The sequence below is a fragment of the Punctularia strigosozonata genome (assembly GCF_000264995.1).
Source record: "Punctularia strigosozonata HHB-11173 SS5 unplaced genomic scaffold PUNSTscaffold_8, whole genome shotgun sequence".
NCBI classification, from domain to species: domain Eukaryota; kingdom Fungi; phylum Basidiomycota; class Agaricomycetes; order Corticiales; family Punctulariaceae; genus Punctularia; species Punctularia strigosozonata.
The window spans coordinates 13,958-38,568 of record NW_006767440.1 but is presented as its reverse complement, the minus strand read 5'-3'; the positions used below and the strand labels follow the sequence as shown (position 1 = coordinate 38,568).

Below are 24,611 nucleotides of genomic sequence, written 5' to 3'. Positions count from 1 at the left end.
ATGACGAACACATCTCACAGGCTTAGATGCACGTTTCGATGCGACGACGGGCTCATCCTTGTTCCCCTCGAATGTTCTTCGTGCCATATAGCCACAAGAGAATGACGCAGGCACTCCTCGATGCCTGTCTCTGCTTCACATGGAAGGGTGGCTTCCGAGAGTTGCATGTCGTTCTGGTCTACAAACGGATCATATTAAGGGACCAAAAGCGCTCGCAATGGCAGAAAAAGACTTGTTAGCGCAAATTTGGTACTTCACGGACTACCTGCGACACTTGGTCCTGTCCGGTAAGGCCGTGCGGAATGATCTGTCAACAGAAGTATCCGCTCGGGAATGATACAATACCGATGACGCATCTTGGGATTCTTGCCGCAAGCGTGTTGGTAGGCTACATTCTGGCAACTGCATCGCAAGAATAGTCCCTATAGCACTCGCGCTCTTCGCCACCTTCAATCATTGTCACATGGATCCGAGCTGAAACACAAATGTGGGAGCCTGACTCGTTTCGACTCGTTTCGCATCGCTTTGAATCTACGGCTCTCAATATAAAAAGGTCAGTGAGTACGGCGCAACCCCCCAGGTCTGCGACCTTTCCAACTCCTATCTCAACTTCTATCTCCCAACTTTACGTCCTTTGTTCGCTCAACCATATTCATCTCGTCATGAAGTCTTTCGTCGTTCTCGCTGCCCTTCTTTCGCTTGTGACTGCTGCTCCGGCCGGCAAGCGAGCTCAAGTTTGCAACCTTTCGGGTGAGTCGTACGCGACTATGCCGTAAATGTATTTTCATCCGATTTGTAGCCATCTCGGATTTGTCGATCGTGACTGCATCGGATCCTTCTGGTAAGGATGCAATGCTAACATCCGGTCAACGCTCATACAAACGAGCATATCAGGCACGATCCGTTGGGACCTCTTCGACGCTGATGGATTCGGAATCCAGTCTGGACAGCTGGCATGGGTCAGTTAATTTGTTCCTCCCTTTGATATCGAATGGAACTGTTGTAAACTGGGATTGGAATCAGTTTCAGGAAAGCCAGCCGGACGGTCCCGCCAAGTTCAGGGCGGTCGGTTCGACCAACGGTCCTACGATCTTCACCTTCCAGCGCAGTACCGATTCTGCGGAGGTTGCCCAATCCGGATCCGGGTTCGCTTCTGGAAGTGGCACCGAGGTGAGATCATTGCGAATTCCACGAGTACGTTAGGGCTGATCCATTGTATCATTAGTTCATCGTATCTTGCCCCGCAACCTGCAACCTTGGTGCTGGCTCTGGAGAGCTCGTAGCAGATCAGTGCACGATGGAGGTCAGCGACGGCAGCGGCGCCGGGACCGGTCAATGTGTCTCGTTTAATGGCGGTGCTCAGACGCCAGTAGCGATTGGCACCTGCGACGGATCGACCGCTCAGGTGAGACAGGTGCATGTAGTATGCTCCCGCTCTTACTGATGATCATAATGCAGCAAGTCCTATTTTTCAACAACTCCCCCGAGGTCTCCGACGAGTAGGGAATTAGAGGAGCAAATGATCATATACTAATTACTGTACATTGCTGTACATTAGTATTTTTTGGGAAGAACAACCGCTGGTCGATTGAGAAAGAAGCCGAGCTGGTGCTAGCGCGAAATGCATTCGCGACAAGTTTAGTCGACATCCCTGGTGTACTACTTGCATGCGATGGCCAACTGCTCATCTTCAGATTTACAGTGATCCACCGTTCCTCTGGACAGCACCACTCCCTTGGACACGGGCTAATTTCTCCACATCGCCTGACTCTTTCCTCTTGATTATTTATATATATATACATCCAATGGATCCTCACCATCTCTTGTAGCCCGATGAACAATATGTAGTGTTTTACTCGAATGAAAAATCGGAAACACCATGGTGGCTGTGCTCTTAATCTTTATGTGGGCTTTGAGGTGTTTGTGAGCTACTGTACCACAAATCAGTGTACATATTCAGACTCTACAGTGCTGAAAGCACTATCTGCAACTGAGCTCATGAGGGTACATGTACTAATGGGCCCAATATCGCTCCAGGTTTCTGCATGCTTCGGCGGAGCAGCAGCTAAGGCAGCCATGTGACTGTCGGTTAACCTCCGAAAGGTTTCCCGCGCTCACAGCGGCAATACGGCAAAGTCACAAACGGCGTGGGAAAACCGCTGTCCAGAGGAACGGTAAAGTGGCTGTGAGGGGGTCACCCGTATTATGGCTCTCAGAATTGTTTTAGGATACCTACTACTCCAAAAATATTTGGGTAAATGGGCAGGATGTACAGCTAACTAATGATGCTAATTTAAAGAAGAACGAGAGCCCATGGGAGGAGCAATGCGCAGTACAATTTTTCCTGTCCAAGGGAACGGTGGATCACTGTATATTGCCACGAGTGGCGGTGCGGAAATCGTTCTTTAAAACGCGCCACGACTAGCCGCGGGTTTCACGGTCATCGCTCCGACTGGCCATCGGTGTTGAGTGCATCAGGGGTGCATAGTTGTTGACGCAAGTACAGCCAAAAGTAGAAGCTCTGATCAACCACGGATCATCGCTGTCACGGAACTGGTGCCCATGTTCGGCCGCGCATCCATCGCCCGATGCTGGGGGGCCCAGGCCCTAGAGCCTCTTCAACGATTCAAAGTCCCGTTCACGTCGCTAACTGCTTGAGTGCTCACTCGTTGCAACGACGGGGTGGACGCTCCAGCTGATGTGATCGCCAGTGTATATCTGATGCGCCACGACCTTCCGTTTCTCCTCTCCCAGTCGTTCAGTGCAGTATCAACGCCAAGTCAATGGACATGGATCGGAATGGGTTCCGCCTATCCGTCGAAGGAATTATCGATGCATATGATATTCACCAATACTGCAAAGCAGTATATCCCTGGGCGGAGTCTCCCTCAGTTGACCACCGGAGGTACTAACTTGCAGCAGCCTTCGTGTATAGGGAATAGTATAGGGAATATAATGTTGTGCCGGCCCTTGCTGCGTGTTTGGTGGTACTATGACTTGCTGGTGAGAATAATTGGCATTGCGTTGCTTGAATACCTGAAACCTACACTATAGTGCATCGTTAGTCGCATGTGGCGCCAATTTCCGTATCGTACGTACTTCAAGTATACTACATTTCAATGAGGTTTGACAAAGTTCCCGAAGGGCTGTACATTTAGTTACATGCACACGCACGTCTGGGTCACCATGCATTTACCATGTATCCGCCGTGCGCGTGTCTACTCAAGGCCTCGGTCTGACGCAGAAGCAGCACGAAACGTGGGCGGCTTCCTCGGTATGTTGCCAAGCACACCACGGGCAGAGGTAGCTTCTATCCGTCTACGAACGCAAAGCAGTTTACATGGTTTGGTATATAAGGACTTGTTGGTTGACGGTGTAGCCCCAGGTCTGCGACCCATTGCGCTTTCTTCTCTATCGCCTTCAACAGTACACTCCAATTTCGCTCTAGTGCCCTTTGCTTCCACCTGAACTTTACCTCTCACCACACGTCCAACCACCAACATCATAATGAAGTCCTTCGCTGCTCTCTCTCTCCTTGCCGTTGCCGTCTCTGCCGCACCTACGCAGAAGCGTGCCCAAGTTTGCAACATCTCCTGTGAGTATATCAACTCGCGGAAACTCAACTTGCATGTCACTGAACATTTGGCCCACGTATAGTGGTACCGAGCGTATCGATCACCACCGAGTCTAACGGGAAAATCCGCTGGGATCTCTTCCAGAACTCCGGATTCGGCCTCGACGCCGGCACTCTCGCCTGGGTGAGCAGCGGGACCAAGCTTTCTGATTGTGCACCTCGGAGGCTGATTGTGATATATGAATCGGACAGTTCGAGGAGAATCAGCCCGACGCCCCAGCTTTATTCCGCGCGATCCCGTCCACCAATGGCGCCAACATCTTCAGCTTCCAGCGTTCGACCGATAGCCAGGCCGTTCTGCTGCAGGACAACGGCTTCGTCGCCACCCCAAGCGGTGGAACCGAGGTACGCCGCTATGCTCATACACATCAGATTCGCGACGCAACGACTTACGCTGCGGTGATCCAGTTCATCGTCAACTGCCCGGCGGACTGCAACGTTGACGCCGAGGAGGGCACGGGCATCGCCGGCCAGTGCACGCTCGAGGTCACGGACGGCCAAGGCAACGGCACGAATCAGTGCGTCGCTTTCCTCGGAGGATCGGCCACGCCCGTCGCGGTCGCCACCTGCGATAATTCCGAGGCGCAGCAAGTGTCCTTCTTCAACAATTTCTGATTGGATTGGTTTGTGATGAATGATTCGTGGATGTTTTTTCATTGGGGCGACTTTAACGTACTTTGGCATGTATGGCTGCGTATCATCAGCTATGCGTGCGCTCTTAATTTGATTGTCTTGACGACGAACTGGATGTTGATCACTTAAGAGAGATATTGGGGCTTCGGTAACACCAACACTTCAGGTGATCAGTGCGAGTACAATCCGCGTGGCGGGAACATACGGCGCAACCTCTGCTTAGTCCGAGTTGTCGGGATCAACGCCGTTTACAAGAACATCTGATTTACAACGACGCTGATCATAGTACACTAGTTCTGGTCAGAGATGACGGGTGAATGTGTGCCAGGCTTGGAAGCATTGAGAGCACGCACCAACATTGCGGTTTCATGCTGTCGAAGGCTATGTCGCGTCGTCTCTGGAGTTTTTGGCACAGACATCGGCCATACTGATGTTACAATAGATGAGATTAGAGCTCGAATGCGATAAGTACCTCGACCCTGCGTAGAGGTCGGCCATAAGCATGTGGCACGAATTCGGGCAATTTTCTTGAGCCTGGTAAGTGATGCGAGACAGAATCACGAGCGAGAGGTATTGTGGAGCATTCGAAAGGGGATATCAGCCGTAGACCGACAGAGTATGAACACTGTTATTCCATGTTTTCGAAGTCGACGTTGGCAGTTCCGTCGTGGTTGAAGCTGATAGTGGAGACAGTAGCCGTAGTGCCACTACGGCTACTATATCATCAGCAGTGAGTCATTACTGATGATATAGCGAACGAGGCAAGGACTCGCAGCGAAGGCGGTAGCCTCAACGCGGCGTAGAGGTCGGCCATGAGGGTATTGTCTCTGAGCTTGGTAAGTGACGCGAGATAGACGCGATATATAGATGTCAAGGTGCAGTGATCGGCGGTAAACCCGGTCTTCCCGTGAGTGCCGACGACCAATCCGTCCTGCTCTCGGGCAACGAATTCGTCGCCACGGTCGGCGGTGGAACCGAGGTACGCCGTTATGACCATGCACGACCAGAAATAGGAACGCGACGACTGCCGCTCTGATAATCCAGTTCATCGTCAACTGCCCGGCGGACTGCAAAATCAACGCCGAGGAAGGCCAGGCTGTCGCCAGCCAGTGCACGCGGTTCAGGTCACGGACGGTCAGGGCAACGGCACGAACCAGTGCGTCGCTTTCTTCGGGGGCTCGGTCACGCCCGTCGCGGTCGCCATCTGTGACGGTTCCGTGGCGCAGCAGGTGTCGATCTTCCACAACTGAACGGATCGGTTTGTGATGCGTCAATCAGGGGTACTTTTCGTCGCGGTTACTGTAACGTACTTTGGAGACGTGTGGCTACGCGTCATGGACTCTACGCGCGTGCTTTGAATCTGATTATCTTGACGATGAACTGGAGGTGACGAGCGATGGTGCAACTTCCGTGACGCAAGAACCGCGTTTGTACGCAGATGCATATCGGTTGGGGACCAGCGTATGGAACATGGAACATGGAAACATTACTTTCACCGAATCGGAATTGTAGTTGTTATATGCAGTGCTAATTTCAAGAGCATCTGGAGCGAGACGTGGTGCTGGTCAGGGATTAATCGATAACAAGGGGACGCACGTTAAAGTCGAGCCGTTGAGGGCATGCTGCGCCAGGATTTCAGCGACACGCTGTTCGATGAACGACCGCGGGGGTAAGCGAAAGGCGCCGTACTCTGGAGGATTCGACTGCACGTAACACTCGCGCATGGCAGTTCGGCTTCCCTCGCTCGGCAACCGGCGGAGTGCCGAATATGAACACGGGAATACCTTTTATGGCCTATGGACCAGAGCTGGTGTACTATAAGCTTCGACTGCCATTGACTCGTCAAATGACGGTAGGTTTCTATCATCTCCGGCATGCCAGTCTACCGGGATATGGGCGGCGGCATTCGAATCCCTGATGCTATCCTTGGGTACGTGAGGGAGCGATAAACCCGACTTCGTCGTTTATAGCGCGCTCGCAATCCCTCTCACCGCGCACCCGAGCGGACATGTACAGACGCGAGCATCCGCAGAGACACAAGGATATGTCGTTGATCGTTGTGGTGGCGACCAATATTGAAATCAACAATCGCACCGTGCCGGCAGGTTTTGCATGTGATCTTGCGAACGCGATCTTGCGAAACGGCGAGATGGTTGATAACGTTCTCGCGAGCTAGTCCATTTCGAGAGCAAAAGACACGGTGGTCTTGCAGGAGCGCTTCCGCGAGAGGAAACTGCGCCGTCATCGAATTTCATACGAACCTCCCGTCTTCGTCCTCCGTACTCACGGTGGTCCGAGAGATCGTGTGATCCGCGAGGATCTGTCACTTGGTCTGGAGAAATATGGAGACTTGACCGAGAGGGTAAGAAGATGGTTTCGGCAGCTTGATTGGCTATTCGGAGTCAAGTGGGAACTGCAATAGTCACGTAATAGGGGCCTTTGTTCCAGAAAGACAGGACGAAGAGCAGAACGTCCTTGACCTTGTCCAGCGAGTGTTTTGCATGCAACAGTCCGGCGACGTGAGCGGAGGAGGGGCTATACCGTTAAATGCCGACAATGTCCTGACCGGACAGAAGCATAAGCCGGAGTATACCGCCATAGTCACCACGCTCAAAAGAGGGCAAGTGCGGAGATTTGTCAGGTTTGCACAGCGTGTGCCGCGCTCGGTCGTCTGCGTAACCTGTGAAGGATATGGCGATGCCAAGTTGGGTCTCCTCTTCCAAAGCTTGTTCGAAATCTGCCCAGTCGCACAAAACATGAACTTCGGCGGGTCTGCCTCTGACGTAGCGGGGTGTGTGGGGATGTCTGGCCAAGGCTTTCTAATGATCGATGAAGTGGCGTCAGCAATATAGACTTGTGCAGGGAGCGGCGGGAAGGAGTTGCAGACCGTGTTCCCGAGATAAGAGGAGAAGCGCCGAGAGGCGTCGTATAAGGCCATTGTTTGGCCATTTGTTTGTACCCCGCCCCCACGCTCGTGACCCTCCGAAGCGCCAACGCCCTCGTCTTGCTCCTCCACCCATCCCGCCCTCCCCATCCCCGACCCGAGCTCCAAACCACTCCGCGTTCGAATCCCCTTCCTCGCATTTCACTTGCCACATCGAGTTACCCGCTGCACTTTTTGTTACCCATCGTCCCGCACCCGCCCGCGCTCGCAGTTGCACAGCCTGGCGTCGACCTTTACCGCCCCGGAACACGACGATCTGTATCCCTACATCGGCGGTGACCCAGACATAAGCCATGTCAACACAAGCCCCCATCAACGGCGTCAAGATATCTTGTGCGTTGTGCTAGCCATTTATTACCAAGCGTGGTACTGATGCTCGTACGATCATCGGTCATCCACGTTCGCATCTACCTCCGATTTGCGCCGTTCACCGCTTGCCCCCGAACACACACTCTCAAACTCTCAGCTCTTGACGATCCGTCCAAGGAAATTAAAGTCATCGCCTGCGATGGCAAGACCGGCGAGACCATGGAGCTCCGTTATGCCAACTGCAAGGTCGCAGGCAACGGGTCTTTCGGCGTCGTCTTCCAAGCCAAATGGAAAGACGCACCAAAGGAGGTTGAGGATATTGCGATCAAGAAGGTTCTGCAGGATAAACGCTTCAAGGTGTGTCCCCCTACGCGACGGCTGCGCAGCACCGCCGCGCCTATTGTCCTCAGCTCGAGGCTGACCAATGATCCAAGAACCGAGAGCTTCAAATCATGAGACTCGTCAAACACCGCAACGTCGTCGACTTGCGCGCCTTCTTTTACTCCAATGGGGACAAGGTGCGCCTGGACCCCGACGGCTATCTCTGGCGCGACTCTCACCGACGTTCTATTCGCAGAAAGACGAAGTTTACCTGAACCTCGTCCTCGAATATGTCCCGGAGACCGTCTACCGCGCGAGCCGGCACTACGCCAAGCTCAAGCAGCCAATGCCGATGCTCCAGATCAAGCTGTACATGTACCAGCTCTTCCGGTCGCTCGCGTACATCCACTCGGTCGGCATCTGCCACCGGGACATCAAGCCCCAGAACCTGCTGTTGAATCCGGCCACGGGCATACTCAAGCTCTGTGACTTTGGTTCGGCCAAAATCTTGGTCGCGGGCGAGCCGAACGTCAGCTACATCTGCTCGCGGTACTACCGCGCGCCGGAGCTCATCTTCGGCGCGACAAACTACACCACGAATATCGGTCAGTCCCGATTCGGCCTTGGCCGGTAACCTTATCAGAGCGCGAGTTTAAACTTTCTCCCCTGAACCTTCCAGACATCTGGTCGAGCGGGTGCGTGATGGCGGAGCTGATGCTCGGCCAGCCGCTGTTTCCAGGCGAGAGCGGCATCGACCAGCTGGTGGAGATCATCAAAGTCCTCGGCACCCCCTCGAGGGAGCAGATCAAGACCATGAATCCCAACTACATGGAGCACAAGTTCCCTCAGATCAAGCCCCACCCCTTCTCGAAGGTGAATTTCCGCCCTCTTCGTACGCACGTTGCGCGGCTTCGATCCCGACGCTGACTTTGCTTGCCATTCGCGTTAGGTGTTCCGGCCGCGTACCTCGCCCGAGGCCATCGACCTGGTCTCGAAGCTTCTGGAGTATACACCCGAAGCGCGGAACTCGGCGGTCGAGGCCATGTGCCATCCCTTCTTCGACGAGCTGCGGGTGGAGGGCGCGCGGATGCCCAACGGGAAGGACTTCCCGATTCTGTTCGATTTCTCTCGAGAGGGTGAGTGGTCGTCCGCTTCTCATCCTCTCCGCTTTCTGTCTTGTCAGATCCAGGCACTGATACTCATTTACGCTCACAGAACTGTCCGTTCGCCCGGATCTGATCCCGACTCTGGTCCCCAAGTGGTGCGAGCCGGAGCTGGCCTCGCGGGGCATCACGCTGCACAACTTCCAGCCGATACCGCTCGAGCAGATGCGGATCACCCTCGATTGAGAGAGAGTGCTTCGTCCCGCCGGTCTTGCGTGTGCCCGGGCTACCTATACACCGTTCCCGGTACACCCGTCGTCGTCTTGTGTCCTGCACGCGCTTTTCGTCCTTCGTCGTCCCTCGATAACCATCGCCTGGAGTTGAACTTTGGCGTGGCTGTCATATCACCCTCTCCCCTGCTCTCCGGTCATGCCCAATTCACACTCGTGTGCGCCTTCGCTCGTCGAGTGGAACGCAAGGCCCCTCCCTCCTCCACTCACCCACTCACTCTTTCTCTCTACGCCAAATCGCATGCAGTGTATTGTTTTAGGTCTCGCGTAATGCCGTGTGACGTGGCTGGCGTCGTTATCCCTTCCCCGCTCCTCGAGAGTTCCCTGTTTATATCAGTATGTTGGAGCCGGAGCCGTTGTTGTAGCAGTGCGCGACGGCGCGCGTGGATGCATAACGAAGAAATGAAAACGTGTATTTTGTCTTGCGTCCTGGTTGGACTGATATTAGTCCAGTGGCAATGATTATCAGTAGGCTTCCTTATTGGTCGACACCGAGCTCTTGAGAACTCATGATCGCCCTGCGCGGCGCGGACTTCTTTATCTTGGTTATTCACCTGCATCCATGTTCTACACTGCGCCTACTGCCATTCTACGTGCCGCATGGATACTCTCGATGGAGGATTTGTCTGCAAGCTTATCTTCAATTTGGAAACGTCGAATAGCCGCACGGCATAATCTACATTCCCATGGATCGGACATATCTGGTCGAGGGCGATGTCCTTCGATCGCAAGAGGCGCCGAAGGGCGGAGGCCAACGGCATTAAGGAGAATCGATCCCCGAACTAAACGTCAAATCTATCGCTCGCGCCGTCGTGGACCATGGACCTTCCTAGAGTTTCATTCTTGATACACGCTGCATCTTCATGGTATGCCGGGGCACTCGAGATTCGGCGGCAAATTCGTCCCAAGCGTTTGGAACAGCTTCCTCGGGCGCCCATTTGCATCTCCCGCTATGACTGGAATGGTCGAAGGAGATAGTAAGTATATAGCACCTACGGCATCGCTATCTCTGACCCGTGTAACCGGGCGAGCAATTCTTGGGGTCCGAAGCGTCTCGAGCGCCGCGCGCGGTATAAAACCCGTTCCATGCCTCGCCCATGGCCTCAACCACCGATCTCACCGACACCCCCTCTCGAGATCTCCGTTACTAATGCCACAAGTCACCGTTCCGCAACGATACGTCCTCCACGCTGAACGTGGCGTGGACGCACGGGACCCCGTTGGCTTGGCGAAACGCGCTGCAGCCTGGCGAGTCGTGGACGCACGAGTCCGGGTCCTGGACTTTTCACCTTCGAGATCCGCCAAGACGTGGGCGAGTGCTCGCGGTTCTCCTAGCAAAGTAACCCTCGACGCGGCTTGCAGCATGGGCGTCGCGTTCGCGGCCGGGACGGCGAGCGTCGTGACCGGCACACGCTCGGTGCCCTGGGTGCGCTTCGCGGTTGGGGCGGAGTGGCCCCAGCAGCCACCATACCCGTTGCGAGATCGTTGATGCAAGTCGCCCACCAGCGTGAGCCCCTCTTGTCCTATACTACTTTTTTGTATATCCTGATGGGCAAGGGGGGGTGACTTGTAGACGGTGCCAAATGGGGCGAACATGCGCCCGGCCTCGTGCACCGCGCGCACTGGGTTGGGATCGCTTTTGCTCCCAAGACGTTCGTCATACGCGAGACCGATGGCAATTACGGTTTCGAGGAGAGCGGATAAGGGGGTCGATTTCGTGTATACGGCTCCTTGAGTGAAAAGTCGATTATATTGCCGGTTTTTACCGAGATGTCCGGATATCTCCCTGCGCTATTAGGGAGATATCCGGACGTTTCGTTGTACGCGACGCTAAGGAGTCGAACGACCTACAATCAATCCGATGGTAGGATCCCTACATAGCGGATGTGTAGGGAGTACTGACTGTCTATGCTACGTACGGAGCGCTCGGCGCTGGACCGTCGAAATATTTACTATACCTGCTAGCCTTGATCGCGGCTTAGCATCTCCGCTGCAGCTCGAGCGTGACCATAACCCAATGTCCAGGCTCCAAGTACCGCGAGAATTTAGGGCGTTGCAAGAAGCGAGGACGCTGGCATCAGATGTGCTGTGTTTTATGCGCCTCGACGTCGTCCGACATTCGTCGCACATAACTCTCGCCCGAGTGGTCGTTTGGGCGAGCCGAGTTTCGACGCTTGGATCAGCTGCGAACTTGAGCGCTGGGCCTGGTTCTTCGGAAACAAAAAAACTCTCCGTCGGCGCGTCATCCGCGCGCATATGCATTCGCGATACCGTGACGGGCGGGACCCAACGAACCCAATGCTCGCGCAAGTGTTTCAGCATATCCAGGTCCTCGCCATCATCGACATCGCCCGGACGCCCTGTCTATCGATGTCTGCAGCTCGGAAGACTGAACAGCTCCAAGGCGCTCGAAGGACTTCTGGAATGTGAATCGGAACGCGCCAACTATAGACGTCTTTCAAAGCTGCACTCGAACTCCCCGATTTGGGACAGTTCAACCAGCCCCTTCCATGTCTGTCGTCCCGATAGCCGGACCGCATACAAAGGACGCCGCCCACGAGGTCCCCTTTTTCACTGCCCCTACCCCTGCCCGCCTCGACCTCGAGAGTCGAGCAGCCCCGGCGCTGGCCTTGCCCAAGTGTCTCTTCCGTTGTGCCAGTGATGGCGCCATTCCACGTCCCTCAGTTTTTCGATCCTCGTGCAATCATCAATAATGCTACGTCGGCTGTGCAGTCTGCTGTGATCAGCGTAGCTGCGGGCAAAGCTGATAGTCCTATGTACGAGAAAACCGGTAGGTGTTACTTAGTCGAATGTTTTACAGTTGTCGACGGCGGACTGACGATATAACCGTGACGGTATATCAGGTGCCGTGGTCGCACAAGCCGCGGTCCCACTCTACCTCGTAGATGCGCCCGGACATTTGGGTAGGCTCTCTCGGCGTGTCAGGCATGGACTGTGCTTACCCGCTTGACCTGGCGGACAGAAAAAGGGTTTGAAGGCGTCGCAAAGGCAGGTGGGCGGGCGATGATCGAAATCCAGCTCGTCGCGCGCAAACTGCCTTCGCTCCCGAAGTTTAAGAAACCCTCGCTACCGAAGGTCAAGGCGCCGTCGTTGCCCCAAGTCCATTTTCCTTCGCCGCCGAAGATCAAGCTGCCGTCCCCGCCCAAGATCGAGCTCCCTTCCTTCCCCAAGGTGCACATGCCTCACATCCAGATCCCGAAGATCCATCTTCCCTCCCTCCCGCACGTCAAGCTGCCTACTATCCATGCGAAGGCATGGCTCGCCGGCGCGAGTAAGTCCGATCTCAACTTTCCGCGCTCTCGACCGTTGAAACTGTGAGGATCGTCCTAATGAAGAAGGCTCCATCCTTGCCACCGGAGCGAAGATCGCCGACTGGACGGCGAAGAACAAGACCGCGATAGCCGGCGTCATCGGTGGCACCGTCACCGCCGCGATCGGGCTTCCGCTGCTGATCGTGGGCGGTCTCCACGTCGTAGGATTCACGGCGGGAGGCGTCGCTGCAGGCAAGTTGGTCGGGTTGGCAAAAAATTCCCGCGTAGAGCTGTCGCCGAACGTCTTTTTTTTTTGGTTACGACGGACTCTAGGATCGCTGGCAGCCGCGATTCAAGGTACCATGGGAGGCCTCGTCGCCGCCGGTTCGCCGTTTGCCATCGCGCAGTGGATCGGGGCGGTTGGCGTTGGGGCGGTTTTCGGGCCGGTCGCGGGCGCGGTTCTCGTCGGCGGTGTCCTGGTCGGCGGTATCGTGTTGTTGAAAAAGTATTTCTTCTGATGAATTCCGGGTTGGGGGCAAGATCAGTCTGTCCACGAACGCTCTGATATCCCATCGTCAAATCCAATGTACAGTACGGTTCGTGTGGTTTACTTGCAAGCCTTCGTGAGAGGCGCTCGGGTCCGTTATTGGTTGTACTTGCGTTAATCTCCTTTCGGAAGACTTCATAGCATGGATCGCACCGGCCTTTACAGCGTTGCATTTATAGCGGGACGATATTGCGTCATCGGGATATCGATTGCTTCCCGAACGAACAGCCTTGTGCTGTCAGTAAGTCGCGAGGCACCTACTAGTGTGTGCGGATTCATATATATATATGCGCATGGACCTCACGTCCTATTAAGGTTCCCTCCCGCCTCCCTCAAGGTTACCCCAGTTCGACGACTTTGGCGAGTTTATACGAGATTTTGATGGCTCCATATCCGGAAATCAATCAGAGTGCTAGCTCGCTCGGGCTCGTGCAATGGGTGTTCGACGTTTCCGAGAAAAATACACTACTCCTCGTCCTTCCCGGATATATACCGTCGATTCCAACTGACTCTTCTGTCATCGGGTCCATCAGTGAGCTTCTCGAGGATCGCGTCCACTAGTAGGTATGAGACTCGGGGACTAAAAATCGGTTTCTGTAGAACGGCTTGTCAGCAAGTATTGGCACATCGTCGTTTCGACCATCAGTCCGTATATCTTGACCATAGGTGAGCATTCGATCGCGTCCACCTCCGAGCGCAGAAGAGTATCAACGCACCCGTAGGACAGATCCTCGTCAACTATTGGCGCGTAGCTGTGGAGACCATAAGCCCGTATATCGTGACGATAAGTGAGTAATCGATCGCGGTTTTTCTTCCTGTGGGAAGAGTCACTCTCACAGTTGGGTGCGCAGAGAAGCATGTCATCCAGTACTGGCGCGCGGCGGCCGCTTGGTGCGCGGAACACCCCGCGCTTGTTGCAGCCTTGGTCGTCGCCCTCGGAGTCGGCGTCCTCTTCCTCGTGGCTCAGCCATTGATACTAGCCATCCTGTCGGGCGTCGGGTTCGGGGTCCAGGGCGTCGTTGCAGGTGCGTTTTTACCACATGCAAGGCTCGCAATGCGGGTCCCTGTTGAACCCTGACGCTCACTTGTATGTTACCGTACGAACAGGTTCATGCGCTGCGGCTTATCACAGCGCGGTACTGGGTGGAGTGATCGTCGAAGGCTCGGCATTTTCGATTTTGCAATCCACGGCAGCCTTGGGGGCAGTCCCTTGGCCGATCTCGTTGGGTTTTGCCATCGTAGGGGTGGCCCTCGTGGCAGGCGCTATCAAGCTTTCGGGCGTGTTTTAGTTCATTGATGGCCGCTCGTAGTTTCCAGTCGCGTCCATTGGTGGGAGGTAGATATGCGCAGCAGCCTCGCGACATGTCCTTGCAATTCCCTACTATGTAGTAGGGACGATCTGGCTTTCGTCGTCGATCTGTTGCTTTAGATTTCCGGTTTGGTCATTGGATGAGGACGATTTGGGCAGCAGCTGCGCGGGCCCCTCTTGGTTCATCTCGCAGGTGAGCGAGTATCCCAGATGAGTGAGCCTCGAGCGTGGTGCCTGTGGCAAGACGGTGGGGAGACATCACGCCGTGTCTGCCCTCGATAAGCCCACAGGTGAAGTCAGAGCCAGAAAACATCACGAATGGATTGTGTCCCTCCACCGACCATCTGAGGAGCTTAAGCTAGAGTTCAGCACTTTGGTGGACCGTTATGGGCAAAGCAAAGGTATCGGTGATCGTCGAATCCGGAAACAAAGACACAATATCTCACGCGCGAGTCTCTTGTACTTCACGCACTTCTGTCTTCGACAACGGCCCACTCAAGCTCCTTGCTCTCATCTGGCTCTCGCTCGCTGGCCGGAGGATCGAAACAATGGACAGCTGTTGAAAACGCATCGTGTCGGGCAGTCGCCCCACGTTTAGACTCCTCTCCCGAAACTTTAACGCATGCATCGGCGTAGTAAGCTTCCACGAAGCGGCCGTTCCGACTGCAGTAGCAACTGGGATTCACCGGCAAATACACGATTACAGGACAATTATGGATATATTACAATTGACTGCGTACATACAACGGATTGGACCGGCTTTACTAAATTACGTTGCAAGGGGCAAGCACTCGTACTGAGATCGCCGCCTTCTGGTCGTCTAAAGCGCCTCCCACCGCTGCTTTCCAATCGCAATCAACCGATTGAACAACTCGTCCCTTTTGTCGATGGCCGTCATCACGAACGTCCTCCCTGCCCCGTCCACGATCTCCAACCCATCCACGATCTGCATTCCCAGCGCATACCCGACGATCAACCGTCCCTTGAACCCGAGCCCCCCGACCTTCCTCAGCTCCCTAATGTCGTCCAAGCCCACCGTCCAGACAGGGTTCACCTCCTTCCCCTTCCCATCGCGCTCCGCGGGGTCGCGCGACGTGAACGAGATACACGGCGTCGACGCGCGCGTCGAGATCACCGCGAACCCCTTCTTGCCGTTGTACCGCGCGCCGAAGATCGTCGGGCCGTCTTCGGAGCGCTCGCCAGGTTTAGGCAACACGCCGAGACGCCGTTTCGCGCTCTGGTCGCCGACCTTGGCCTTGACCGCGTCCGTGCCGAGCACGGTGCTCACGCCCGCCTTCGCCGTGCCCTTGAAGAACTTCGTGATCCTGTGTCGCTTCTTCGTCGGCGCTTTATCTTTGCCCCGTGTTTCGTCGTGGTGGTCGCCGGCGAGCGTTTCCTCGTCGCTGTGCAGCTCCTCGCGGAAGCGCGAGCCGTTCGGGCCGGCGTCCGGGTCCGAGTCGCGGTCGGCAAAGTCGTACTGGGTCGCGTCGACGTCTTGCTGGGAGACGTCGAGCGGGATGTCGTCCGCGTCGACGGGGCTCGGCAGGCGGGACGGCAGGCCCTGGTCGGGGTCCTGCTTCGGCGGCGGTGGCAACGGCGTCCTGTTCGCTTCGCCGATACGGAGGAGCGTGAGCGCCAGCTGCGCGTTCGTCGGGACGCCCTTCAACAACGTGCTGAGGGCATGTTTAATACTGTGATGCTAGACGCGACGGAGAACGATTGAGCGATGACACGTACTTCTTGGGTTGGAGATACCATTGCCAGTTTGGTACCTTCTCGGTGAGCCAGACGGCTCCACGCATCAGGAGCGGTTGGCCAAAGAAGACGATGCCGAAGATGAAGGTCGAGCCTTTGTACAGGAGAACCTCGTTCACGTAGAGCGAGGCGAGCAGCAAAGGGGCGACGATCATGCCGAGTTTAAAGCGGATTATGGACGAAAACGGTGGCGTAGGCGACAATGCGCTGCAATTTTCATGTCAACGAATGCCCTCCCTCACCGTTGATGACGGTCGAGTACACTCACTTGCCAAACATCTCCCAAGCGTCACAAGCGTCGTTCACCGCCCTCATCACCGGCCTCGCCTGGCTCCACAACGCGTTCTGAACCGGCTCCTTCGTCGCGTTATTTTCTGCCTTCGCCTTCTTTCCGCTCGCGACCTCCTTCGCATGGCCCGCCTCCATCACGATGCTCGTCGGATCCGGCACGACGCTCTTATCGCCCTCCTGCTCCGCCTGCTTCTCTTCCTCGGGTCCTTTACCCACCGCCGTCCCTACCGCCAAACTCGCCATACCGGACACAAAGTCCGACGCCTCGTTCTCGACCGCCTCGCCCTTGTACGCCTCGGGCGCGCCGGTGAGTGAGTCCTTCGAGTGCAGCTGGCCGGCAGGGGGTTTCTGCAGTCCGCCGTGCGTGGCAGAGACGGCGGCTAAGGGGGCTGGTGGGAATAGGAAGGTGCGAGAGGGTGGGAAGACGATGAGGACGAGTATGAGGGTGAAAAGAGCCGGCATGAGGACGTTTAGGGCCCATGCGACGTAGTAGCCCACGAGCCAGGCGATCGTGCGGTTGCGCTCGTTCCAGGATTGCAGGCGAGCGACGTGTTTGGCGAATGCGGCGAAACCGACGATCTGGAAAAAAAGAGACGTATTATATAAAGCGTATACGCGATAATGCAAAAGGGTAGTACGGACGATGGTCATGTAAAGGCGCTCGAAGGTAGCGCGCAGCTTCTCTGGTGAGAACTCTTCGTCCTCTGCGTAATTGAGGTCCAGATCGCCCGGTAGGGGTCCCTCGACCGTCCTGACGTGATGGATCTGTTGCTTGTGTCCTTCGAGATAAGCGACGCAGTTCGCTAGGTGGCTGATGTCAAGAACTTGCCTTGTTGAACCTCCTCAACAGCACCCAGAGATCGTCGTTTGACAGCCCCTTCACGATCGGAGACGGGACCGAGTCCGGGTGCTCGTTCCACCCGATGTCCTCCACCTCCTTCGGAAGTCCGTCTCGCGCCTCGTCGCGTGCCGCTCGGTCGACATGCATATGCTCCGGCGGCTTGGTGGTGTCGATGAGCGTCTCCTCCTTCGCTGCCGAAGCCTCGGGCACGGCGCTTTCTAAGATGCCGTTCACATCAATGGAGGGCAAGCTAGACGTGATTCCTTCGGAGGGTGTGGGTACGGTGGGGTCGCCGGAGGGTGCAGGAGGGTTGTGTAGATGTTCGAGGAAGGGTTCGGGTTTGGCCTGCAGCTGCGGGCCCGTCGGGGCAGACATGGTGATCGTATGCGTACACTTCTATACGAGGGCGCGTCGGGCAGAGAGAAAAAGGTATAATCGAGTGCGTCGACGGGTCAGTTGAAAAGGCGGAGGCGCCAAGGTGACGTCAAGCGAGACATGATGCGTGGTTTGGAGAGCCTGTCAGAGGCGCTCCGCCGGCTGCGTCCTTCCGCTGATGCTTCCATATGTCGGAGATGAGCGCCGCTGTCCGTGATTGTGGAGGTGGATATGGCCATGGATGCTTGCGCGACGTGAGTCAGAGTCAGAGCGCGGCGAGGCAGTCGTTCGGACTAGTGTACCGTCAAAAAGTCAGATGTTATTAACTCGTGTTTAGTTACTTGGTTATTTACATGTAACTTACATGCGAGGCATGCCATAGGTCAATCTTCATGTTATAAAAGTAAATAATTCATCGCCACTCGCGTACCCTTGAAGCTTGTGTATGGCCGTTGATGTAAATGTGATGAGCGGTAATGTTGTATTCCCACGAATACAACCTCTTGACACGTCGACATCGTGGCACCCACTCTTGATATGGCTTCTACTCCCACTAGAGATTACGAGCGCATTCAACTGGATCCCGAAAAAGTCACGGACTTTCTCAAAATACTTCGAGAGCTGGAGCATTTGCTCCGCAATCTACCTGCTTCGCTTCCACTAGTGGAGGATCCGAACAGTCAAAATATGCTGTTTTTGTGAATTTCGCGCTAGATGTCGAACTTTTCGCACTGGAAACCGACGACGACATCGATCTATCGTCGGCACTCATCCGGGATGTGCTTTCATTGAGCCCGGTCAATGTGTCTCATGCCGTGGACACAAAACGGGGCCCAGATGATGTTTGCGACGAGAACTGGGACTGGTAGACTCATGTACACGACACAATCTGACGTGTTCCGCCTCGAAAACAGCGCGCGGAGTTTATTACATTGATTACAGTATTTACGCTTGTAAATAAACCCCCTGGCGCGCCACTAGTTACTTACAAATGTGATTAAGTCAGCGGGAATTATTGACGGTACGCTAGTTCGGACATCGCCGGCGGTGGCGGCGACTCCCACTTGGCTTTGGTTCTGCACCGACGTTCGACTTAGTTTGCTTCGTCCCTGCACATCACCATGGCCTACCTGACTGGGTCTACACGATTACAGAACGTTTATGTATATTTCACAATTGACTGCGTAGATACCACGGATGAAACTGGTTTACTCAATTACGTCGCAAGAGGTGCAAGCACTCGTACTGGCCTTCTGGACATTTAAAGCGCCTCCCACCGCTGCTTTCCGATCGCAATCAACCGATTGAACAACTCGTCCCTCTTGTCGATGGCCGTCATTACAAACCTCCTCCCGGCCCCGTCCACGATCTCCAGCCCATCCACAATCTGCATTCCCAGAGCGTGACCAACGACCAACCGTCCCTTGAATCCGAGCCCCCCGATCTTCCTCAGCTCGCTGATATCGTCCAATCCCACCGTCCAGACAGGGTTCACCTCCTTCCCCTTCTCCTCACGCTCCACAGGGTCGTGCGGCGTAAACGAGATACACGGCGTCGACGCGCGCGTCGAGATCACCGCGAACCCCTTCTTGCCGTTGTACCGCGCGCCGAAGATCGTCGGGCCATCTTCGGAGCGCTCGCCTGTTTTAGGTAGCACGCCCAGGCGTCGCTTCGCGCTCTGGCCGCCGACCTTGGCCTTGATCGCGTCCGTGCCGATCACGGCGCTCACGCCCGCCTTCGCCGTGCCCTTGAAGAACTTGGCGATCCTATGCCGCTTCTTTCCCGGCTCCTTCTTGTCCTTGTCGTCGTCGTCGTGGCGTCTCGCGAGCGTCTCCTCGTCGTACTGCGTTGCGTCGACGTCCCGGTGGGAGACGTCGAGCGGGATGTCGTCCGCGTCGACCGGGCTCGGCGGGCGGGACGGCAGGCCCTGATCTGGGTCCTGCTTCGGCGGGGGCGGCAGCGGCGTCTTGTTCGCTTCGCCGATGCGGAGGAGCGTAAGGGCCAGCTGCGCATTCGTGGGGATCCCCTTCAACAGCGTACTAAAGGCGTGTTTAATACTGTGATGCTACAGGGGACAGAGAAGATGGAGCAATCGCACGTACTTCTTGGGTTGGAGATACCATTGCCAGTTTGGTACCTTCTCGGTAAGCCAGAGCGCACCGCGCATGAGGAGCGGCTGGCCGAAGATGACGATTCCCAAGACGAAGGTCGAGCCGTTGTACAGGATGACCTCATTCATGTAGAGCGAGGCGAGCAGCAGAGGAGCGATGATCATACCGAGCTTAAATCGGATCACCGACGAAAAGGGCGGTGTCGGAGACAACGCACTTCCCATAAGCTTATCAGTGACTGCGTTTGCAGGAATGAATCGCGATGGCAAGGAACTCACTTGCCGAACGTTTCCCAAACGTCGCACGCGTCGTCCAGCGCCCTCATCACCGGTCGCGCCTGTGCCCACAGCGCATCCTGAACGGGCTCCTTCGTCGCGTTATTGTTCCCCTTCGCCTTCTTCCCGCTTGCCACTTCTTTCGCATGGCCCGCATCCATCGCGACGCTGGTGGGGTCCGGCACGACGCTCGTATCGCCCTCCTGCTCCGCCTGCTTCTCTTCCTCCGGACCCTTACCCACAGCCGTCCCTACGGCGAGACTGGCAAAGCCCGACACAAAGTCCGACGCCTCGTTCTCGAGCGCCTCGCCCTTGTACGCCTCCGGCGCGCCCGTGAGCGTGTCTTTCGAATGAAGCTGGCCGGCCGGGGGTTTTTGGAGCCCGCCGTGCGCGGCGGAAATCGAGGCTAACGGAGCCGGCGGGAACAAGAAGGACCGGGAGGGAGGGAAGGCGACGAGGACAAGTATGAGGGTGAATGTGACGGGCATGAGGAGGTTGAGGGACCAGGCGACATAGTACCCCACGAGCCAAGCGATAGTGCGGTTGCGCTCGTTCCAAGATCGCAGCCGGGCAACGTGCTTGGCGATTGCGGCGAAGCCTACGATCTGGAGAACGACGTTCGTTTGCGGGTAATAAATCGTGCAGAGTAAGGGACTCACGACTATCATATAGAAGCGCTCGAACGTCGCGCGCAATTTCTCGGGGGAGAATTCTTCGTCTTCTGCGTAGTTGAGGTCCAGATCGCTAGGGAGGGGCTTCTCCACTGCCCTGACGTGATAAAGCCGTTGCTTGGGTCCATTGAGGTAAGCAACGCCGTCGATTAGGACCAGCGTCGAGTGCAACTTGCCTTGTTGAACCTCCGCAAGAGCATCCAGAGATCATCGTTGGACAGTCCCTTCGCGATCGGAGACGGCATCGAGTCTGGGTGATCGTTCCACCCAATATCCTCCACCTCCTTCGGCAGTCCGCCCCTTGCCTCATCGCGCAGCCCCCGGTCGATTTCCATGTGCTCGGGCGGTTTGGTGGTGTCGATGACGGTCTCCTCCTTCGCTGCCGACGCCTCGGGTACAACACTGTCCAGTACGCCGTTCACATCCACGGAGGGTAGATGGGAGCTTATACCTTCGGACGGAGTGGGAACGGTAGGGTCTCCGGAGGGCGCACAGGGATTGTGTAGGTGTTCGAGAAACGGTTCGGGTTTGGCCTGCAATTGGGGGCCCGTTGAATGAGACATGGTGGTGGTACGTACGCCTGGATCCTAGACTCGTTATTCGTAGTTGAAGGGGAACAGTTGGAGTCTCGATTGCAGGCAATAATATCTGGCACACTCGAAAAGGCGGGGGCGACAGTGTGACGTCAAGCGGGACATGATGGAGGCGTTGAAGAGCCTGTTAGAGGCGCTCTGCCCTCGGCCTGCGTCAGAAAGCATAACTGAAACGAGGACCTGCGTCCGCGATTGTGGAAGTGAGGACGCCCCTGGATACCTGCGCAATGGTGTGGACGATGAGAGGAGCACAACGAGAACGCGAATGCGATGGCGCTTGTAGCGGTTCGGACATCGCCGGCGCTGGCGACTTGGGGAGTCCGAGATCGACTTGCTCTGGTTCTGCACCACCGTCCAACCTAGCTCGCCTCGTACTCCTCAGATACTGTCATGGCGCGATTGCTTTTGCTCGAACGCGGGCTACGAAAATTGAAGAATTATGCACGACCGAATCTCGTCATCGCAGCGGACCGGCGAGCACACGACCCGGGACGCAGCAACACGTTCAACAGTCCATGTTGGTAGCGCACGGCGGATTAAGCAAACGCGACCCTGTCCAGTCTAGCCTCAGGGGACGACGTCCATATGTATGTACTGCTCCGCGTGCGCTGGATTACCTCGCACATCGATCTAATTGTTGCGAACCCGTACTAGTCCGACATGTTGTTGATCAGCCCTTCCGGAACCTCCCCCGCGCGGTCGTATGCAGAAGTTCGAGGATGCAGTTCGAGCCGCCGACCATCCTGCACGGACAGGCCACGCCCTCTTCGCGGCGGGCTCGGGAAGTCCTATTTGGTCTTAGCCTCGATCTGGAGCGCCCACAGCGCCGTCTGCTCCGCCAACACCTTCAGATACATATGTAACGCTCAGCGGATTTCGCCTTCGAGTCGACGGAACGCGATCCGATCACGTAGCTGACTGCGAAGGCCTAGGTGCGCGGTTCTTCCTCAATCGCATTTTCATTGACTCAATGGTTCTCTCTGGGCCCCACCCAATCTACGCTTTTGAACCTTGTTTACAAAGATAGATCTGGCGCGGGTACGGCGAAGGCTGCCCCTATCGTTACCCAAGAAGGCTGAACGGACGGCAAAACGACCGCCCCATGGCTGAATGCAGAAGCTCACGCACTGTCGTACCGCGTCCACTCGATTCTCACCGGGCTCGGTTGCTCAGCCCGGTGAAACGTCCAGCGCAGTCGAAGGCCTTGTGATGCTGAGAGAGCTGCGCGACGGATATACGGACGGCGCTATTTGCAGTCTAAATCGGGGGACCCGACGCTGTGGCATGCCAGCCCCGTTGACCCTACCGACTCGTCCTCTCCACGACCAGGATATACCACACCACAGCGAATTCGGATCTGGCTTTGCTGTAGCGACGCTGTGCGGTTTCACGGCATCTGGGGGAGTCGGCCTCCGCCGCGGCGCTTTCCGCCCGTTGCTCCCGCTCACGTGATGGATAGGTTGAGGGCCCTTCCGCCTTCGACCGCTTCGACGTGGATGCCATCACCCGTTTGCGTCACCTCGCCGAAGGTTCGCGAAATTTATGTGGAACACCCGTCACGAACCGTCACGCTTACCGCTGTCACACGTCACGAGATTTTTCGAGCCCTGATCTGGACTGATCGTCGTCAATTATGGGACGGACCCCTGCTGCGCACGCGGTTGCTGCTCTGGCGGGATGTTGGAGCCGCTCAGACGGGAATGCTACTTATCGCAGGGGCGGACGCGTGCGCGTCATGATAATAGGGCGTGCTTGTCACGCGGAGCCTATTATGCCTGCTGCGAGGCCTGCTTGAGGTGAAGCCTTTGTGTACCTCGTCGGATCGTACGGGGTTGCCGTTCGCGGAGAGTTGCGAAGGAGACAGCTTCTAGCCTCTCGCGTCGGCGGCGAAGCGGTATCGTCCTCTCCTGACCGTTTCTTGCTCTACATTGCCTTCCCTGGGTACGTCCCCGTCAACCGCCTCGCTTGGTTCACTTGCCCTGAATTTTTTTTCGACGGCTGACTCGCCTCCCCAGCAGAGCGCTACGTGTTCGCGACGACGCGACGGTCATGACGCGACCGCTGCATTTCACGGGTCTGCGGGCTGGGAAAAATGAGCCGATAAGCGTCGTGACGGGGAGTGTGACAGTTGCCATATGGGGACGGGTGCGATGCGCCGAGGCACGAATTCAAAAGCCGATCGCGTGTCTAAAGATGCCTCGCTTCTCGCGAACTCCCTCGTCTTTCCTTTCACCCCAACCGTCTCCCTCGCGCCCACACACCCCTCGCTCCCCGTCCCTCCCGCCACTCCCGACGACGACGAACGACGACTGTCCCTCCCCACGAAATAATCGCTATCACCGTCGCTGGCCGAACTAACCTCTGACGACATCGCTACATTATTAATGCAAGGCCTGCCGCTCTAAACTTCTCCAATGGACGCCGCACCCTCCACTTCCGCTACCTTCGCGGACGCGTCCCGCCAGTCGCAGGCTGTACATCATCAATACGGTACTAGAACGCGTCAGAATTCTATAATGCGGCCATCCGCTCGTCTACGCCAATCGCCCGATCTGCCGTCGACCACCACCACCCCGGCGCTCAGACGCATAAAACCACTCATGATCTCAAAGTCAAATAATGTCCCCGCGGTCTCATCGCCGTCATCAAACGACTCGAATGCGCTCACGTTTCCCCCGCCGCATGTCGTATTGCATCCCGACGACGCGTCAAATAAGGTCTTCTTAGCGATCGGCCGTTCTCTGCTCGCGGTGGTCAGTCCTGTCAATTATATCTCGGGCGCCTATCACCCATACTCTACCTTATAGAACAATAAGGCCGTTACCATCAAAGAACTCGCCGAAATGACCCTCAAGAACGGACTGCATTGCCAGAAGTGCGTGCATATATCACCTAACCCTATCTTAGGAGCTTACCCGTCCTTCCTGTATGCAGCGTGTCCGCCGCGTCCCAGGCTATCACTACCTTCATCCGCGCGCACATGCATCGATGTGATGTCGAGCAAGATCATCCCTTGCTCCTCCGCCACGTGCTGTCGGGCACACCCTCGGACGACGACCTCCTCCCCGCCCTCCACTCGCGCTCGGGCGGCGCGCACTGCAATCCGCCCACCGGCGACAACCGGCTCACCAACTTTCGCAAGGGCACCATGGTTTGGTACCTCAGCAAGGCCGCCGGCGCGCCGTGCCCCTTCAGCCGCGCCGGGATCAGGCTGTGCGACTACGGCGAGAACGGGAAGGTGGGGTATATGCCGACGACGGACAGGGAGAAGAAGAGGGAGAGGGACCGTGCTAGGCGGGCGGCGACCGGGGCTGAAGAGGAAGAGGCTACCAGAGCG

The 24,611-nt window shown here is 56.3% G+C and overlaps 9 protein-coding genes across 9 annotated transcripts in view; 6 read left to right on the top strand and 3 right to left on the bottom strand.

Moving 5' to 3' along the window:
- Positions 1-597: 597 nt before the first annotated feature.
- PUNSTDRAFT_144177 (uncharacterized protein) lies at positions 598-1,503 on the top strand (the record flags this gene model as incomplete). The annotated part of the gene is made up of 6 exons (XM_007384597.1): positions 598-750; positions 800-841; positions 895-959; positions 1,024-1,170; positions 1,226-1,405; positions 1,459-1,503. The coding sequence occupies exons 1-6, from the start codon at positions 663-665 to the stop codon at positions 1,501-1,503; spliced, it is 567 nt and encodes a 188-aa protein (XP_007384659.1). The 5' UTR covers positions 598-662.
- Positions 1,504-3,507: 2,004 nt separating this feature from the next.
- On the top strand, positions 3,508-4,249 carry PUNSTDRAFT_126595 (uncharacterized protein; the record flags this gene model as incomplete). The annotated part of the gene is made up of 4 exons (XM_007384596.1): positions 3,508-3,595; positions 3,658-3,758; positions 3,827-3,979; positions 4,007-4,249. 4 exons carry the CDS (start codon positions 3,508-3,510, stop codon positions 4,247-4,249), a joined length of 585 nt encoding a protein of 194 aa, XP_007384658.1.
- Positions 4,250-6,810: 2,561 nt separating this feature from the next.
- Positions 6,811-7,205, bottom strand: PUNSTDRAFT_135080 (uncharacterized protein; the record flags this gene model as incomplete). The annotated part of the gene is made up of 2 exons (XM_007384595.1): positions 6,811-7,086; positions 7,155-7,205. 2 exons carry the CDS (start codon positions 7,203-7,205, stop codon positions 6,811-6,813), a joined length of 327 nt encoding a protein of 108 aa, XP_007384657.1.
- A 97-nt stretch (positions 7,206-7,302) lies between these two features.
- Positions 7,303-9,647, top strand: PUNSTDRAFT_88135 (Pkinase-domain-containing protein). The gene is made up of 7 exons (XM_007384594.1): positions 7,303-7,544; positions 7,678-7,877; positions 7,955-8,038; positions 8,098-8,446; positions 8,521-8,714; positions 8,791-8,977; positions 9,057-9,647. The coding sequence occupies exons 1-7, from the start codon at positions 7,505-7,507 to the stop codon at positions 9,188-9,190; spliced, it is 1,188 nt and encodes a 395-aa protein (XP_007384656.1). The 5' UTR covers positions 7,303-7,504; the 3' UTR covers positions 9,191-9,647.
- A 2,097-nt stretch (positions 9,648-11,744) lies between these two features.
- PUNSTDRAFT_135078 (uncharacterized protein) lies at positions 11,745-13,024 on the top strand (the record flags this gene model as incomplete). Its single annotated transcript, XM_007384593.1, has 5 exons — positions 11,745-11,841; positions 11,894-12,025; positions 12,099-12,158; positions 12,218-12,526; positions 12,594-13,024. 5 exons carry the CDS (start codon positions 11,745-11,747, stop codon positions 13,022-13,024), a joined length of 1,029 nt encoding a protein of 342 aa, XP_007384655.1.
- A 410-nt stretch (positions 13,025-13,434) lies between these two features.
- Positions 13,435-14,342, top strand: PUNSTDRAFT_135077 (uncharacterized protein; the record flags this gene model as incomplete). The annotated part of the gene is made up of 5 exons (XM_007384592.1): positions 13,435-13,585; positions 13,654-13,719; positions 13,776-13,841; positions 13,905-14,078; positions 14,161-14,342. 5 exons carry the CDS (start codon positions 13,435-13,437, stop codon positions 14,340-14,342), a joined length of 639 nt encoding a protein of 212 aa, XP_007384654.1.
- An 802-nt stretch (positions 14,343-15,144) lies between these two features.
- Positions 15,145-17,637, bottom strand: PUNSTDRAFT_88129 (uncharacterized protein). Its single transcript, XM_007384591.1, has 5 exons — positions 17,238-17,637; positions 17,051-17,173; positions 16,386-16,987; positions 16,100-16,324; positions 15,145-16,035 (listed from the first exon to the last, which is right to left on the bottom strand). Exons 1-5 carry the CDS (start codon positions 17,622-17,624, stop codon positions 15,183-15,185), a joined length of 2,190 nt encoding a protein of 729 aa, XP_007384653.1. The 5' UTR covers positions 17,625-17,637; the 3' UTR covers positions 15,145-15,182.
- Positions 17,638-18,636: 999 nt separating this feature from the next.
- PUNSTDRAFT_45120 (uncharacterized protein) lies at positions 18,637-21,244 on the bottom strand (the record flags this gene model as incomplete). The annotated part of the gene is made up of 6 exons (XM_007384590.1): positions 18,637-18,700; positions 18,971-19,663; positions 19,727-19,951; positions 20,014-20,615; positions 20,670-20,778; positions 20,868-21,244. 6 exons carry the CDS (start codon positions 21,242-21,244, stop codon positions 18,637-18,639), a joined length of 2,070 nt encoding a protein of 689 aa, XP_007384652.1.
- Positions 21,245-22,970: 1,726 nt separating this feature from the next.
- The window catches only part of PUNSTDRAFT_144171 (uncharacterized protein), a 4,753-nt gene continuing 3,112 nt past the window's right edge, over positions 22,971-24,611 (top strand). The window contains exons 1-4 of the mRNA XM_007384589.1: positions 22,971-23,215; positions 23,293-24,027; positions 24,082-24,149; positions 24,209-24,512. Coding sequence (XP_007384651.1) covers positions 23,689-24,027; positions 24,082-24,149; positions 24,209-24,512 — 711 coding nt within the window. The 5' untranslated portion in view covers positions 22,971-23,215; positions 23,293-23,688. The remainder of the gene's footprint in view (positions 23,216-23,292; positions 24,028-24,081; positions 24,150-24,208; positions 24,513-24,611) is intronic.